Source organism: Neomonachus schauinslandi, chromosome 2 (genome assembly GCF_002201575.2).
Source record: "Neomonachus schauinslandi chromosome 2, ASM220157v2, whole genome shotgun sequence".
Classification (NCBI taxonomy): domain Eukaryota; kingdom Metazoa; phylum Chordata; class Mammalia; order Carnivora; family Phocidae; genus Neomonachus; species Neomonachus schauinslandi.
Window position 1 is genome coordinate 154,504,952 of NC_058404.1, and position 18,518 is coordinate 154,523,469.

General features: G+C 32.1%; 1 protein-coding gene across 1 annotated transcript in view; it reads right to left on the reverse strand.

The window, feature by feature from the left end:
• The window catches only part of ADGRL3 (adhesion G protein-coupled receptor L3), a 512,753-nt gene extending 500,638 nt beyond the window's left edge, over positions 1-12,115 (reverse strand). Inside the window, exon 1 of the mRNA XM_044912942.1 lies at positions 12,062-12,115. Within this exon, the coding sequence (XP_044768877.1) occupies positions 12,062-12,089 (28 nt within the window). The 5' untranslated portion in view covers positions 12,090-12,115. The remainder of the gene's footprint in view (positions 1-12,061) is intronic.
• Between the last annotated feature and the right edge of the window lie 6,403 nt (positions 12,116-18,518).

An 18,518-nucleotide genomic window follows, 5' to 3' on the forward strand; every position in this document is an offset into this window, starting at 1 on the left:
TTCCTTTCTCTTCTTCTCTACAACATAGCTTGTTACAGTGAAATAAAACATACTATGGCTAAACTGTCACCAAGAGATTGAACAATCAAGATATAAAAACTGTGTGATATTCTGAGACTAGTGGAAGAGTCAAACATTGGTTATGAATAAAGCTAAAGGAGAACTTAATCCCTATTTGTTAAAAAATAAAAGAAACAGGACTTAAAGAATACTTTTTAATTGGCTTTCAAGTCTGGCATCTTTCATGTCCTAAAGATAGAGGGAAAAATTGTGGTTCATTCATTGTAATAGTTGCCTAGATTGTAATATTGTGATGTAAATATCTCAAACATTTGTTAAAATGAGTAAGCAGAGGGTAAAGTTTCTGCTGTTATAAATTTATTTTAAAAAAATTAGCTTCGGACAAGAAGACATTATTTTCACTCAAATTAAATAAAATGTATATTACATATCTTATTCATCAGAAGAATGATTACTAATAATTTTTCTTTTCTATCTAAAAATATCTGCTTTTTATGAACATAAAGTAAACAGATTTAAATTCATGGTAACAAAAATAAAATTCTGGAATTCATTATTTGGAAAATACTGATTTTTTTTTTAATTTCCTTCCATCTACTTCCCTGCTAAAGTATACTAAAATTTTAATGGTATGGAAGCTGTACTTTTAGAATGTTGTAAAGTAAATAATTTCTTTAAAAATCTTCATAACAATAGTAATGGGGCACTTTTCCTTAATCACAGTGCCAATTACACATGATATGTGGGGAAAACCAGTGAAAACCCTATATATTTTGATGGAAATCTATCTCGTTAGTTCTATCTTAAGTTAATCATGACCGTCATCTCTGAAGATGGTTGAGAAGAACGAAAAGTTTTTATCTATTTTTTTTCTAGTAGTAAGTTGCCTCCTCAACACAAAATGAATGTCTAAATGCTGGTTGACAAGAAAGCAGATACATTAACAAGCTAACATGTTAAAATTATCTATTATATTATGTTGGTTGTGTGTACATAGACTGTGATTATTGGACACCTACTTTTAAAAACTGACATGGTGGTTTTTATCTGGGTGCAGAGGCATGACATCAAACCTGTCTCCTAACAATAGCCTGTAACCTATAAAACTTGTAGGCTATCACAGCCATTCCCACTGTACTGAGCTATTGTGACTAATCTAAAAGGCTTCGTTTTAAGCAAATGTGCAGCATTCCCCAGAGGGACAGCATCATACTACCCTGTTGCTTTGAATTTTATGTATTATCTGTCTTCATTATTAAATAATGTGCCCTTAAGGTTTGCATGGTTTCACCAACTTCTCTATCAAAAGGGCAAAGAAAGGATCATTGCTAAATAGTCGCCACCATTGTTGATTTGTAACAAGAGCTCCAGAAAAGAATAGTCCTGATCTAATTCAATTCAGGTCCTGTCTATGATTACTACTTTCATGGTATATCCAACAGCTTGGAGAGAAGCAGTAATGTGTGAAAGCCAACTGTTCATTCTTTTAATAAATACAGAGGGCTGTTTCTGTTTTTTGTTTTGGGAATTTTTTTTGGGGGGGGTCATCTATATGATCTAATCGTATCTGGATCTTTTTCCTCATGTTGCATCTAATGCAACAATAAAATTAGTATTTTAAGGTCATCTGAGTGCAGGGGAGAAAAAAATGAATAAAATGCTATTTTGGTTTTGCGTATTACTTTTATCTTTGCATTTAATCAAAATAATGATTTCTCTGATTTAGCTCAATATATTTATCCCTTTTAACTTAACATTAAACTAACAATACCAAAGTGAGAGTATATCTGTCACTCACTATTCAGTTTCTTTAAGCCTTGGATGAATAGTGAAGACAGGAAATTTTATTGGGCTTATACTCTAATTAAAAGCAACAGGCCTGCACACTGAATAGCTTTTCAACACTCTTCAACATTTTTTTAAATGCTGATCTAAGCTTAAGATGTTCATTAGTAACTCATTAAAGACTTAGTTACAGTCCAGTGGGTGAGTTCTGAATATAATGATAGAATGTATGTACAAATGTGTAGGCTCATAATTAGAGAAACTGTCACATTTGGGGATTAAGAACACACAATGCAGTCTTTGAAAAGCACTATAGAAAGTAAGTGACCCCAAGATGGTGTTGTATTTTAAATTTTGCTTACTATCCAGGTCATTTGTTTTTTTAGTTCTAATTCCAAAAGGTATGTTTTAATGACCACATTCTCTCAGGATTAAATGTGTGAGGCTTTGTGTTAGGGCCTTTCTATACATTATTTTATTTGATCCTCATACTATAACAAAGTAGGCCTAATTATCCCTTTAACAAATAAGGAAACTGTGAATCAATCAAATTAGTTAAGGTCATGTATCTTGGAAGTAAAAGAACTGGAATTACACTCTACATTCTGAAATCTTTCACTTCATTCAATAGGGGCATGCAAATTAGGATTCTAAAAGCAGCTTAGATTGGATGATACTGTAAACTTCAGTTTCTGGGCTTCCTGTAAATATTACTTTCTAAATATGTTGACATCTTCCTCCATTCATGGTTCCTTAAAGCTATAAGAACTGTTCAGGGCACCTGGGTGGCTCAGACGTTAAGTGTCTGCCTTCGGCTCAGATCATGATCCCAGGGTCCTGGGATAGAGCCCAGCATCAGGCTCCCTGCTCAGCAGGAAGTCTGCTTTTCCCTCTCCCACTCCCCCTGCTTGTGTTCCCTCTCTCACTGTCTCTCTCAGTCTGTCAAATAAATAAATAAAATCTTAAAAAAAAAAGCTATAGGAACTGTTCAGTATCAACCTTTATAAATCATGTATTATCTTTATTTAGCGTTCTCCTAGTCTTTTCTTCTCAAATAGTAATATTTCAGATAAACCCAGTGTGCTGAAATAGTGCAAAGTTGCTAGGATTCTTGCCATATAAAACCTCAGGTTTTCTTCTGTTTTTCATCTTTGCTTGTTCATTTGTTTGTTTGTTTGTTTAAAGCAATGAGTGGATCCAGGGGGTGCCAGGCTGGCTTAGTCAGTAGAGCATCTGACTCTGGATCTTGGGGTTGAGTTCAAGGCCCACATTGGGTATAAGACTACTTTAAAAAAAAATAGAGCTTTCAAAAAATAATAAAGCTGTAATGTGTGTGAGTCCAAAGGTCACTATTATACAATATATAGATTTAATAGACAAAATGAATTATATAACTTTCTTGAGATGAAGTAAAAGGGGCAACCAGTAGTTTGAAGAATGTATTAAAGAAAACAAATCTATGGAAATAAAATGAAAGACTCAATATTTATAATATAATTTGAGTGAAGACACACAAAAATATATAAATAAGAGGATTTCCAAAATCTGCAAGAACAAGAATTTGGACTAGAACAAAAATAGAAATACTTTTGGCCATCAGGATTAAAGCTTAATGTTTTTTATAATGTTCTTAGGGAAGAGTAATTGGATACTACCAGAAGAACCCAATTAATTACCTTGATGTTTTGTATATAAGTAACTACTATACAATTCACATATCAGAGTGAAATCTCAGTAACTGTCAATTACTAGTTTTTGTCATAATAAAAACCTGATTTAATGACCTACTAGAAATTAAATATGTAAGTAAAAGGGGACGAGGCATGAGGCTAGATAAATGGCACAGGATTTCAAAGTGAATGTAAAGCAGATGAGATTTAAGTGGGTAAATCCAGGCAAAAACCTTCTCTTAGAATATGCAGTTGAAAGAACTCTTAAATCTAAATATATTCTAACAATATTCTCTGGCCTTTTCTAATAAGAAATATTTCTAGAAAGATCACTCAGAACTTCATTATAAAAAATTTTAATTATTAAGAAATGATTGAATATTTCTCCAGTAAGGTATACAAATGACCAAGGAGCACATGAAAAGAAGCTCAACATCATTATGCATTAAAAAATGCAAATCAAAACCACAATGAGATACTACCTCACCTTCACTAGGATGATAAAGTGAAAAAGGCAATAACAAGTGTGGGTGAGGATGTGGAGAAATGAGAAGCTTCACATTGCTGTTTGGAATGTGTAATTGTGAAATCACTCTGGGAAACAGTTTAGCAGTTCTTCAAAATGCTAAACATACAATTATGTGACTCAACAATTTCACTTCCATGTGTACACCCAAAAGAAGTAAAATCACATCCGTACAAAAACTTGCAGAATAGCCAAAAAGTAGGAATAATCCAAATTTCTATCAACTGATAGATACGATGTAGTAAGTTCAGACAAAGGAATATTATTTGGCAATAAAAAAGTACCAAGTACTATTACATGCCATAATGAGGATAAATTTTAAAAATTCTCTGTTAAGTTAAATAATCGAGCCATAAAAGATCAAAAATTGTATGATTCTATTGATACAAAAGGTCCAGAATAGGCAAATCCATAGGAATATAAAGTAGATTAGTGGTTTTAAGGGACTGGGGAAAGGGGAAACCAGGTGTGACCACCAGAGGGTATGGGGTTTCTTTTTGGAGGATTGATAATGTTCTAAAATTGATTATGTTGATAGCTGCCCAACTATGCATACACTCAAATCCCATAAACTATATACTTTAAATGAGTAACTTATTGGTATGTTAAATGTATCTCAATAAAGTCATAAAAAAAACCCTCCATTTATACATTTAAAAATATATATTAGTGCTTTAAATCCAGTTTTTTTTAAAGCTACATGGTATCTTTTATAAATATCTTCCTTTATCACAAGAGGACTACACCTTTCAGACCCCTTTATAGGTATAGCTATCAGGCTGAGTTTTAGTTAATGGAAATGGCAGCAGAAGTAATGTGAATTACTTCCAAACATATCCATTGAATCTCCACAACGCTCATTATCCCCTCCTGCAGACTGGAGTGGCAATGACCCTCAAAATGACTTTGGAAGCTTCATGCCATTAGACTAGTTCTATGTATAACTGTGAGAGCAAAAGAATGACATCCATCACTATTTCCCACCATACACAAACACCCTGATCAGACACACCTACCTGCCTTGGAATGCTTGGTGAACAAGGAAGCGTTCTCTGGAAGCCAATATTAATTTAGGAATATACTGTGACTGCAGCCTACTTTATACTCTTTGATACATTGTTCCAAAATGGACACTAGGGTAGATAACACAAAGAGGTCTTCCTCCAGAATTTTTATAGTATGTAATTTGAAACACACACACACACACACACACAGTTGATTTGATCCCTACTTAACTACTTCTAGTCCTAGACATTTGATTTTCTGAGGTATCATTATAATCACATTGCAACACAGACATATCAACTACAGTGCTATTTCATGGATCTCATTTTTATAGTTGATCAGTTTGCCTAATTTTGAGATTTTATCTTTAATTATTTTATTTGTATATGTTTTATGATCAATTGGGCAAAGTGCCTTCTTATTATTCCTTTCATTTATACTAGCTTTTTTCTTATTTAATATTCAATATATATATTTAAAATAATTCTGTTGAATTTCTACATAAAAAAGGTGATATGGGTACTCTGAATGCAGTTGCGTAAAAATCTATAAAAAATAATTTGGAAATATTGTCGATGTTGCTATACTCAGTCTTTTCATCCAGGAACACAGTATATTGCATGTCTTCTTCTATAACTCCCAGTAAAGTTTTAGACTTTTTTTCTCATAAGTTCTATATATTTCCTCCTATGATATCTACTAAATAACTCATACAATTCATTGCTGTTTTGACTCAAATCATTTTTGTATGTGTGAATCATATATCTGAACTCAAAATGTTCTTATTAATTCTGAGAAAGATTATCTTTCTTGAATTTTCTGAATATATCATTATACACTTGCAAATAATATCTTAATATTTGTATATTTATTCTTATTTATGTTTTGTTCATTATCGTAGTAGCCAAACCTTGCAGAATTGTTTTAAACAACTGTATTAATAGCAAGTAAGGTTGCATTGATAATTTATTAACACTCATTTAAGATAGTTATTGACGAACCTAAAAAGAAGTCATTTTTTTTTTTTTTTTACTTTCTATTTCTCAAGAGATTTTCTTCTAGAGGTACAAAGATAAAGTCAGAGTTTATATATAAGTGTGTTCCTTTATAGTGCTATTAGTACAGGCAATATATCAATGACCTTCTCTGTTGATCAGAGATATATGGTTATATATGGTAATATATGGTTAGATAAACAACAGTTTCTTCATATGATACAATGCTATAATTTTTAAAAAAATAGAGTACACAAATATCTACATTTTAAGGTTAAGTCAAAATGAAAGACAAATTTTATTTCTAACATTATTCCATTTTTTTTAAAAATGGAATACACACACATGACTGCAAGAAAAATCTAATAAGCATTAATATTAATTATGTCATTGGGTCATGGGATTACTGGATTTTTGCTTTCTGATTTAAATTTGTATGAGGAGAGTTACTTTGAGAATAAAGTAGGTGATACTGGTAATGACAAAGGGATATATGAGATATATAGAGAAGCTTGTACTTTACCAGTAAGCTATAACCTTGACTTCAGGACATCCAAATCACCACAAACTATGTGTAGATGAAATAAACACAGAAAGCTTATCAAATGTCATTGTGAGACCCTATTTTGTACAAAGACCTGTATCCATTACTTGTGTAAATACAGCCAGCATATTTTTCTGGCAAATCCCTAAGTAGTCTAGCTTATTTGATCAAATCCTTCATTTAAGACAGATTTTTTTGGATAGGAAGACAATTTTCTATATTTAAAGAAACTAATTCGGCTATAGTGACAATATAAGGGAAATATAGAAATAAAGCAAAATGTAATTATTGACAAAATGTAAGGTATTTGTTTTCAATTTATCAATTAAAAACTCAAAAAAAAGTAGAGAATGAATGAACCCTATTTTTCAACAGGTCTTATTCTGAACTGCCAAAACAGATTATAATACAATATATTGTTTCTTATTTACATAACAAATCAATGAGACTATTTCAACTATTGCATTTCAATTTTTTGAGTGGTCATTAAAGAACCATTTACAATCAGAATGGAGGAAGTAAATGCATGAAAAATGTATTATGGCTGCTTATATGAAATTATACATGTGAGAACACTTATTCTTACACTGAAAATGAAAGTCAATAGCAATACAAAGAAGAGGAAAATAAATAATTAGATATTTATACGTTATGCAATCCAATTGTTTTTTAACTCACTCTACATCAAGCATACATCTACCCTATTGCAGTCCTAGTCCATTCCAAGGCCAAGAAATATAAAAAAATAAGATATGATCCTAAAATAGTCAGACATAAAATCTGAAAATAAGAAAATGCTATTTTGCTCTCAAAGTATATACATATTACTCTAAAGTATCAGTACAATAAAATTCATCTATAACACATTTTGCAAGTGCAAAGGCAAGAGAAAGTTCTTTTCCAACTGCTAACCTGCATACCGACTGTGTAGGGAAGGTTTCTGAACATGTTCTCACAAAGGAAAAGCTATCAGCCATGCATATTTGTGGTTTATATTGTGATATTAGAGATTATAGTTAACTTACAAAATATATATTTTGAAATTCAGTACCAAGTGGGTAATGCAGATGGTGTTGGATGTGTTTGCAGTAGCCTCATATATCATGACCATGACAAAGATTTTTTTTTTTTGTAAACATATTTGACCATAAACATAGTGATATTACTGGGAGTATTACAAATTATCTAGCCTGCGAACATTATAAACATTCCAAGGATGATTAATTTCTATAAATAACAAAGTTAAGCAGAGCTTAGAAGTCAAGCTTTTTCATAATCAATAAAACATAACTTCATAAAGAGAATTATATAGTAAGATGTTATGTAGTGAAATGTATTTTTGTTTTCTCAAGCTTCACATTTTATTAGAAGTTAAAAAAACGTGTATTATTTAAATCACTGATACATTAAGTGGTATTATAACTGTAAAATTAGATTAATAATAAAATGCAAATTACACAAAAACAGAGAGTACTAAATATATATGGATATAATCAACAGTTTTGTTCCTGCTAATGGTTATTTATTATAATTAATTACTTGAACATAATAAAAAGCAGGTTAGCCTATAAAGTCCACAAATATATAAATACACATGCAACTTTAAAAAATAGACTTGCAGGAAAAAACGTATGCATATGATGCTTACAGAAGAATTTTTTAAGACCCCATTTTTTATTGCAGAAGTATAAAATATATTGTTCCCCTTTACCCACAGTAAGTTCCAATTATCCTGTTTTCTCTCTCTTCAACTGTGACTCAGTTCATAAGTACAATTTAATGAATAGGAGATATAGTTAAGATATCTGAGCAATCCAACCACCTTCTCAACTCCCAACCCATTATGGCTTGGGTACCAGATCTCCTAGCCCATGTATCACACTGGACATTGGTATTCCTTTACTGCCAATTACAATGCGCCCAAGTGCCCAGGTTATTATTGGATTATTATTCTCCGATTCCCTTCTTTTCCCTTGCTCCCAACCACATCAATAGAACAAAAAAATCCTTTATCTTCATGCAACACTACATTAGTTAACAGCAAAAAACTGGCCATCTGCTTTAGTGGTTTCTTTTTACTTCTGCCAGGTTTCATTGCATTATAGATAAGGGTTTTATGGCTGTACAGGAAGGGGGGCACAGTCATGGAAAACAGAAAAAGAGAAATACGGAGGTACACAGAGACATAAAATATGGACAGATAAACACAGAACCAGAGACATTTCCAAATTTAAAAATTGTGTATATATACATATACAGTGTGGATGTACTGATTAATTTTGTTTTCCTATATTAAACACTGGCCAGACTTTCTAGGACAATATGGAGATTATTCAACTAATGTAAACATTATTCAGAATTAATTCTTTAGCTTAGTTTTTTAATTTTACCCATGTGGAAATCATGAACAAAACGCATCCCTGACAATTATATACTACCAGTTATATACTACTACCACTGACAGTTATATACTATATTATTATATAGAGAGAATTATGCACTAAACCTTCATACATACTGGCTTGATAATAATTTTGAATAGAAACTAGTATCAAGAATTTACTGGAAAAACTTAAATGCTGAGGTTCAAGTAGAAAAAAATTCATTTCAATTTGCACAGTGAGAATCCAGGTAAGTAGGCATCTTCCCTATCTAATGCTCGGAATGTTAGCTCCATCTCAAGGTAATTAGGGATAGGCAAATAAAATATAAGGAAGATTTACCAAATGCCAAACACTATGTTAGAAACTATACATATATATTATTTTATCTACCTCTTCAAATAACTCTGCGTGGAATAAATGTTCATTCTTGCAGATAAAAAGTAGGCTTACAAAATTTTAAGTTACTGTTAGCTCCTTGAGGGAAGAATTAAAATCTTTTGTTTATTAGCATATCTTAGGCAGCTAGCAGGGTTTTCTGGCTCACACTGGGTGATAATGGATATTTGTTAACTAGTTTACCAAGTAACAGGGTTGCATAACTAGTAGGTGGCAGAGCTGAAATTTCATCTCAAGAAAGCTTCATCTGTCTGTGTTCAGAACATGGGAGAAGCAGGGGATCTGCATTTCTGTTTCACCTTCTCCCAAATGGCCAGAAGACTTGAGATGGGATTCTCTGCAGGGAAGAATGGCCTTGATAGTAATTGCTTATCTACGGGCAGAAAGACCAGAGTTCAAGAAGCCAGGTCCTTCATTTAAATCTCCTCTGGGTCTCTGGGTTACTTCAGTCAAGTTCTTTTACTGCTCAGTATCTCAATGTTTTTATTGTAAAAAATGATAATGATAGTAATAGTAAATAATATTAAACCCAGGAGAATGTTGTAAGGATTAATTATACCAATACATCTATAGTTTATGGCCATAAAAGTCAGTGGTCATCATTGTTATTTACTCTGGAGAAAAGAGCAATTCAAGTCTTTCCCAGATAAGTTAATTCTCTATGGTCAGGAGTGCAAATGAAGCTGAACATCTCAACAACAGTAGGCAAGGAGATGCTACCAGGGGATGTTTTGGAAACAAGAGTATGTCCCTCTGTAACTATGACGTCATTTTAACTCAGTTGTCTATAAAGTTTCAAGTTATGTGGCATTCCTTTAAGACAGGATGGTTAGGGACTCTAAAAAAAAGTCCATCCTAAAAGATCAGCACTGATCAGAGGTACATACATTCCTTTAGTTATGAACAAGCTGGGTCCCAAAAGGTTATTCATATGAAGCCATCTATTTACAAATCCAGAGTGGTATCACAAAGGCAGTAGAGAAGGCCTTATATTTTCTCTGGTGTGAAGTTTTAAAATTCCTACTCAAGGTAACAAGGATAAAGTTTATAAATAGAAAGCTTCTATATTGTGGAGCATAATATGGTTCAAAGTCAAGATAAGATAAAGTGGCTCACATACAACAGAAAAGATTACTTTCGCCCAAAATATTTTATATACCAGGTCAATTTTCTATTTGCTCTATGAGGAGTTTTTAAATACTTCTCAGAATTCCTTGGAGAGAAGTGTGTGTGTATGTGTGTGCGTGTGTGTGTGTGTGTGTGTATAGAGGGGGGCGGTCCTGATTATCAACAGCAATGAAACTGCTCTCATGGTTAGCTAATTTCTGGTTGTTATAATTTATTAGAACAGAAATAAACTAGAGAGGCAGATAGTATGATGAAGGAAATTAACTTGTTCAAACACTGAATATATTTGTCATGCCCTGTGCTAGATTCTCTACGTATACTATTTATTTAATCCTCAAAATAAACTTATGAGTGAGGCATCTTTATAACATCAAAACCTAATTAGAATAATCTTTAGGTATACAGATAATTAGAAAAACACTTGTTTAAAGGGACATAATTCTTTTATTGTCTCATACCACAAAATGTTATATGTGCCCAAGTATGTGAAAGTAAGTGCTCCATCAGTATACGAATTAAGAAAACATTTTGATTTGTTTTTACAAATTTACATCATTTAAAATTAGATGGTTGAATCATTTTACTTTCATTTCCTTAAAAAAGCACTACCTTATATTGTAGTGATTACTTTAAAAATGTGTTAAATCAGGGAAACTTTAGAAGAAAACATCAAAAGACACATAAGGTATTTTATCCAGTTTTTATAATGACAGCAGAATATAATTCATGTTGAAACAAGAATATAGGCCAAATTCAGAACTGTATCGCTGATAAACTACAATAGATTTTTTGTAGTCAATTAAAAACCAAAAGTGAGCTAAAGAGACTAAAAGCTGATTCCAGGTGCTTGCTACACCCTACTATTCTGAGACCTCCGAAGGAGTGGCAAATATATCTGTGTCCCTTTCTTTGCTATAATTATCATTAATGTATGAGATAGTGACTATATTACACCATTTTCATCTTAGTGCAAAACCAATGATGATTAGTAGAAAACTTTAAATTGTCAATAAGGAATATAAATGTAGACTTTGCCAGTTTTTAGAAAGATTCAATGAATATTATACTAAGTTGTACAAAATTTATCTTATTTATAAATAAATTATCTTTTATAAAATTTGCAAAGATATAGCATTTCTTAACTATCATATTTGTGTTATAAATACCAAAATGTCTAAATGAACAAAGTATAGTTTTTTATGAGTTGATTAGCATGTTTCAGTAAAATTACCTTTAGGCATATGTTCATATCATTTTGGCTTTTTTTTGCATTAAAAGTATATGTATGAAAAAATAATTCTCATTTAAATGAGAGGTTTAGTTTGCATTCTGTGTATTAAAGATTGAACAGAGTAGCCAACACTGAGAGTTCTTAAAAATAACAAAGAATTGGTTATACATACATTTCAAAAGCTTTCAGAAATCAAATTCAAAGTTGTATTTATTGCAGTTGATGGTACATAGTATGGTCTTTTTACTTTAACTTACTTCTATTAATATATCGTAGGCAAAAGCTGCTAGATCACTGAGCAAAGATTTAGAAGAAAGGACCTAGTGCAAATAGAGACAAATTAAGCTTCACACAAAAATCTAATTAAAGGTCTTACCTTGAATGATTGGTGCTGCAAGCATCATGAAGACTAGTAGCTGTGATGGCCACATGGCTGTGTACTGGGGTGTAAGAGTGCCTCAAGAGCGAGCGTTCACGACGTGAAATGAAATAAGTGTCTTTCTGATTCCTCTTCTGTATTCCAAGACCGATGATTTAAAAAAAAACAACAAAATCCCTCAAAAAAAAATTTCTCAAACACAGAAACACCAATATCCCAAATTTGAATCCTGCAAACAAGGAAAAAAGAATGGGTTATCAAATGCAAGTTTCCTCTTCTTAATTCCTTGAAGGTTTATCTGCTGACTAGAATATCTATATAACCTCCCTCCCTTCTTCATAGTAATTTACACAGGCATCATATAGAAAACGGGTAAGTAACCTAGAGGATGCTATTTATGCACGATCAACACAGTGTTTATTTCCCAGGCTTCAAACGGACTGAAATAAATAATTTAGTCTCACGGGAAAAATTAATGTAAATATACTACAACAATTTGGATAATAATAAATTAGTAATTGATTTATACACTTTGTTAATCTATATAAATAGAATTGGGACTTAATTTGTATACACTTTTCACAAATACAATTTATACTAACATTAGAACAGTAAAAAGAAAAAATTCATTCATTACCATTACTGTAAGTTTAAAACAAACAAACAAAAAACATTAAATGTATGGGTCTGGCCCTGATATTCAATTCAGAATGTATTACTTTTCAAAGCATCCTTGTAAGTTAATCTATGAAGATCCTAGATTTATGTTAATTAATTATGCTCAAACATAGCTAATTCATTCAAAAGAGTTTATTGAGTGCCCAGTGAAATACAAAGCACTGGGTTAGGAACACAGGATAGAATATTGAATAAAACATGCAAACTGTTCTCCAGGATCTTATAATTTAAGATGAGAAATGTTGCTTAAAATTTTTAAATATCTATATAAGACATTAAAAACTTTTAGCATTAAGAGTTATTTTACTGAACCAAACTGATATAGCTGCCTTCTCTTAAAGACTGCACAGATTTATCTTAAGAAGTAAAAATATTGAAGAGCATGACCCAAATTTTGAGGATGTCTTTCATAGTCAGCACCTTTAAAATGGATCAATCAGTACAAACTAGGTCGTTCTCCTTCTCTCTTTTTCCCTCTCCCTCTCTCTCTGTCTCTGTCTCTTTCTCTCTTCTGGTGATTGATTCGTATTTAAAAACAATTTAATATTTTGAGTATAAATTAAAAAAAAATTTCTGGAAAGGGTTATACAAAACAGCGATAGTTTAGTAAAGACTCCATATAGTTATAAGGCAAAATTACGGATTTATGTGAATTTCTGGCAATATTATTTATAGCATGGTAATTAAGAGCACAGATTCTGGAGCAAGACCACCCAATATCAATTACTAGATCTACCAGTACTTACTCACTTAAGCCCTCAGTGCCTCAGTTCCCTATGTTAATGGAGTGAGTAATATTACTTGATATGTCTATATGACATTAAATGAGCCAGTATTTGGAATCTTGAATTCTACAAAACACATAAAAATTTGTACTGCCCTGAACGGTGTCTAGCACATAAGTGTTATTATGCCTTAAAAATTATTAAACATTGCATTAGTTTTTTATTTTATCCTACTGAGCCTTTTAACATGTATAAGAAGCAAGATCATTCAATAGTTTAGCTCAAAAATATTTATTAAGTCACTATTGTATAGACAGATTCTGAAAACACTAAATCTGAACACAATAGATTAAAAGAGTTTTAATCTCACAGACACATTTTAAGAAAATGAGGCATACAATAGACAATCTCATAATATTTTACTTTTACAAATAGGAAAAGTAGTGATAAAAAAAGTTGTTGAGATAAAAGAGAAACTATGTGTCAAGGAATCATGTAAAATATTTTCATTTTTTTCTTATTCACACTCTGACTTACAAGAAATTTTTCAGAACTTCTTCTTAATTGCCTTAAATGTGTAACTCTTTCCAAAAATAACTTAAAAAAACTGCTAATTTAAAATTGCACTAACATACATGTAATAATTAATGGACATTTAAAGAAGGACACTAAAAATGATTGATACATCAACTAGTAAACAATGCCTCCCTACTCTCAACATTCAGTTACTGTGTCTTTTCTTTCCTCTATGTCCACTGAGTATGAGTGTCAAAAATTGGCATTAGATGTGTGTATGCACACAGACACACACAAACACGTACATAAATATACATAAATATATACAGAACTACTTTGCCACTGGAAATAATTGTGGGCAGCTACTAGGTGAATTACTTATTCATTACTTAAAAATATATACTAAATATTAACCATGTAGATATTGAGAATGAAGATGAAGTAGAACAATTTTTTCACAACTCACACTGGAGTGGGAAAAACAGAACATAGGAAATGAAGTCACAAGATAAAGAAGAGAAGAATAAACATGATTTTAGCACCTATCATATGCCAAGCAATGTTCTGTATATTATACAGTTGATTTAATTCTCCATACAAATCTATAAAGCAGAAAATATCATTTCATGTTTACTGAGGAGGAAAATCAGAAATGTTATGCAGCAAGAATTTCAAACGAAATGTCTAATTCTAAACCAATGTTCTTTGCTCTTTCTATAGTAGAAATAAACAAGAAAATATAAGAGGATAATTAGGGATATTAATTGTACAAAGGAAGGGGACAATGTAGCAAGTTTCCAAAAAAATACTTAGGCATTTCTTAAAAATGTTACTAGATTTTGAGGAATGGAGGACCTGGAAGAGCATGGATATATTAGGTAGGAGCAGAGGGACAAAGAGAAAAGAAAAGACATGTTTAAAAAGGAAACCAGCCTCATTATAACATTATATCCTTCAGAGGAACAGGGAAAATTATTTCCATAGTGAAATATGAGTATTGCTACTGTGAAGTGTGGTTTTAGTGAAATCCAGAATAGTTTATTTCATATGATATGTATTTCCACATTGATGAAACAGTGGGAGAAAATTACTTTATAGAAAGGGTTAAAAAAAAAGGAGAAGAAAATGTATATTATTTATAGTAATGATTTAAGATATCACAGCAGGACATAAAACCATGTCTATGAGGATATTTCACATTGGATTTGGGCATGGGAATTTGTTTTCATGATTTTTGTGTAAACAGAGGTGGGGAAAGGAATTGAGAAGAACAGAAGCTATTATTTGAAGAGGGTAACATGTTTTTATATTCCAGCATCACCGCCTGCCTACCATTCACCCACAGCCCCAAAATAATGTGCTAATTTGGGGGCACATTTAATAAAATTGCAATAATTAAACTATATATAAATTTTAATAGATAATTTCAAAGACAAGATTGTTCATAACATATGAAAGATAAACCAATAATTTTGCATACTAACATTAAAAAAAAACACAAAACTTTGTGGGATGATTTTTTTTCTAATTTATATGTTATTAACTACCAAAACAATCAGTTTCACATAAAAGGGATTTCCATTCAAGACATTTCTGAAACAAAGCTCCTCAAAAACACATAGAGAAGAAAAAACAAGAAAAGGCATTAGAGACTCATTAAGTCACACATAACAAGAAAATTACTCATAAAAAAAAAGATTTACTAATGATATAAAGCATTTAACAAGCTAACTTCAAAATACATTTCCATCTCCAATAAAATTTCTTTTGCTTTCTCTATGTACCACACACTGTGCTAACACTATGGGATCAAGTGGGAGAGTGTGGCCACAAGTCTAAAATGTGATAGCCCTTTTAAAACCACTTGCAGTAAAATATAAATGCTAAAAGGTATATTCACCAATAATTATAGTGCTGTGCAAAATATGGTATGTGTTACATGAGATGTTCTAGGAACATAAAGTGAAAAGCTGTCAGATTTTCTTTTGTAAATGCAAGGGATTTAAAATTACACTTGACACAAGGGAAGGGAGTGGGGGTGGTAATAGGCAAAATAGGCAAAAGGGAGTGGGAGATACAGGCCTCCAGTAATGAACGAATAGGTCACAGGGATGAAAGGTACATCAAAAGGAATATAGTCAATGGTATTGTAATAGCATCGTATGGTGACAGATGGTGGCTACACTTGTGGGGAGCATAGCCTAATGTATAGACTTATCCAAGCACAGGTCTAGGTATGCAAACTCTCCTCGAGAAATCTATAGCTGAGCAATACATACTAAAATAATGTGAGGCTTTATAAAGGAGAATTTTCAGTGTTTCTCTTGTTTCAAATATATTACTTATGACGCTACTTTCCAATAATAAATCAACACACTAAAGTTTCAAAAATTATTCTTGGAAGATGGCATTTCTAATTTTCATCAAAGATTACTACAATATGGTGAACAAGTTTGCCTGTTAATTTTGCCTGTTACCACATCCAAAACTTGGAAGGAATATATTCTAATGTAGTCCTTGATTAGGTACTTGGTGTTTATATGTCCTCAAACAAAACTACCAAACTTCATCACTCTTCAAATATTCAAAATTAAAAAATGAGGTTGATTAAAGTGTCCTATTTTACATCATTAATATTTAAGATTATAGTTATAAAAGTATGTGATTTGACTGAAGTTTTACTAAAAATTAAAAAAAATTAAAACATGGAAAGATATTTTACAAATATTTATGTAACTAAAACCTTTTCTCATAAACTACACAGAAAATCCCTTATTTGTTAGATTTAGACTAACCTGCACTCACATGTAACACATTTATACTCTGAAAATACTTGAATTTCATTATTGCTGAAACAAAAGTTCTTTTAAATTTAGGGGTGCCTGGGTGGCTCAGTCGGTTAAGCATCTGCATTTGGCTCCTGGGTCCTGGTATGGAGCCCCATATCAAGCTCTATATCCGGCTCTCTGCTCACTGGGGAGCCTGCTTCTCCCTCTCCCTCAGCCTGCTCTTCCCTCTGCTTGTGCGTGCGTGCTCTCTTTCTCTCAAATAAATAAATAAAATCTTTTAAAAAATAAACTTAAAACATTGATTTTACTTTGGGGAAACTCATCTTAAATTTTAATGTCATAATTTGTTTTTCCAGTTTAAGTTTTTGATGTACCATTTTTAAATCATATTTGAAAGCTTTCATTTTTATGGTATATTTGCTTTCTTTCTACATTCCAAATAGATATTAGTATTATAATCTGAATGCTATTCATCTTGGAAATACTACTGTCATTTGAGCTACTTTTTTTTTTTTAAAGATTTTATTTATTTATTTGACAGAGAGAGACACAGGGAGAGAGGGAACACAAGCAGGGGGAGTGGGAGAGGGAGAAGCAGGCTCCCCGCAGAGCAGGGAGCCCGATGCGGGACTCGATCCCAGGACCCTGGGATCATGACCTGAGCCGAAGGCAGTCGCTTAACCAACTGAGCCACCCAGGCGCCCAGACATTTCTTTTTTTTTTTTTTTTTTAAGATTTTATTTATTTATTTGACAGAGAGAGACACAGTGAGAGAGGGAACACAAGCAGGGGGAGTGGGAGAGGGAAGAAGCATGCTTCCCACTGAGCAGGGAGCCCCATGTGGGACTCGATCCCAGGGTCCTGGGATCATGACCTGAGCCGGAGGCAGATGCTTAACGACTGAGCCACCCAGGTGCTCCTGAGCTACTCTTAATCACATTTCTGTAAGATAAAATTGACTCTCAATTTTTTCCAAGAAAAACTGCATTTTATTATTATACCTTTCCCCTCATAATAATCTAGACAAGATACTATATCCTTTTTGTAATAGTTGTACATTTTCCCAAGTAATACATGTTCACTTGTCACAAATTTTGTTAACTACAAACTTTACTCCATATGAACTTTATAAATTTCAATTAATCCATATTTTATTTTGCCTATTTGCTTCTTTCTGTCAAAAAGGACTCTCTGAGTGGTTAATTTTTTTATATGTTTGGCACATGCCAGATGTATAAAATGCCATGGGGCTATATTAATAATTAATTGGTTTACAGTCCTACAACCCCATTGCTAATTATAATATAGGAGTTTCTCATTTAACATGAGTTTTTCCCTTCATTCCATATAGGGAAATCATAGCTCTTAGCCCAAAGGAAAAAAACAAAACACAATAGAACAAAACAACCTTACTTTAGACGTATTTATAAATACTACTTGGGTATTATCAGTATTCTTCCACGGTTAGTACGTGGATTTGGAAATTTGAATGATTTGAATTATATTCACTAACAAATGAAATATTTATCACAATCCTTCTCCATAAATTATCTGTTATATAAAACTGACATATGGAAAATTATGAAAATATAAAGGAGATTAAACTAGCTATTTTATTTTATCATCTGTCACTACCTTAACAAGTAACTGTTACAGAGCATCTTACATAATCTGATTTATGGGATGCCTGGGTGGCTCAGTTGGTTAAGCGTCTGCCTTCGGCTCAGGTCATGATCCCAGGGTCCC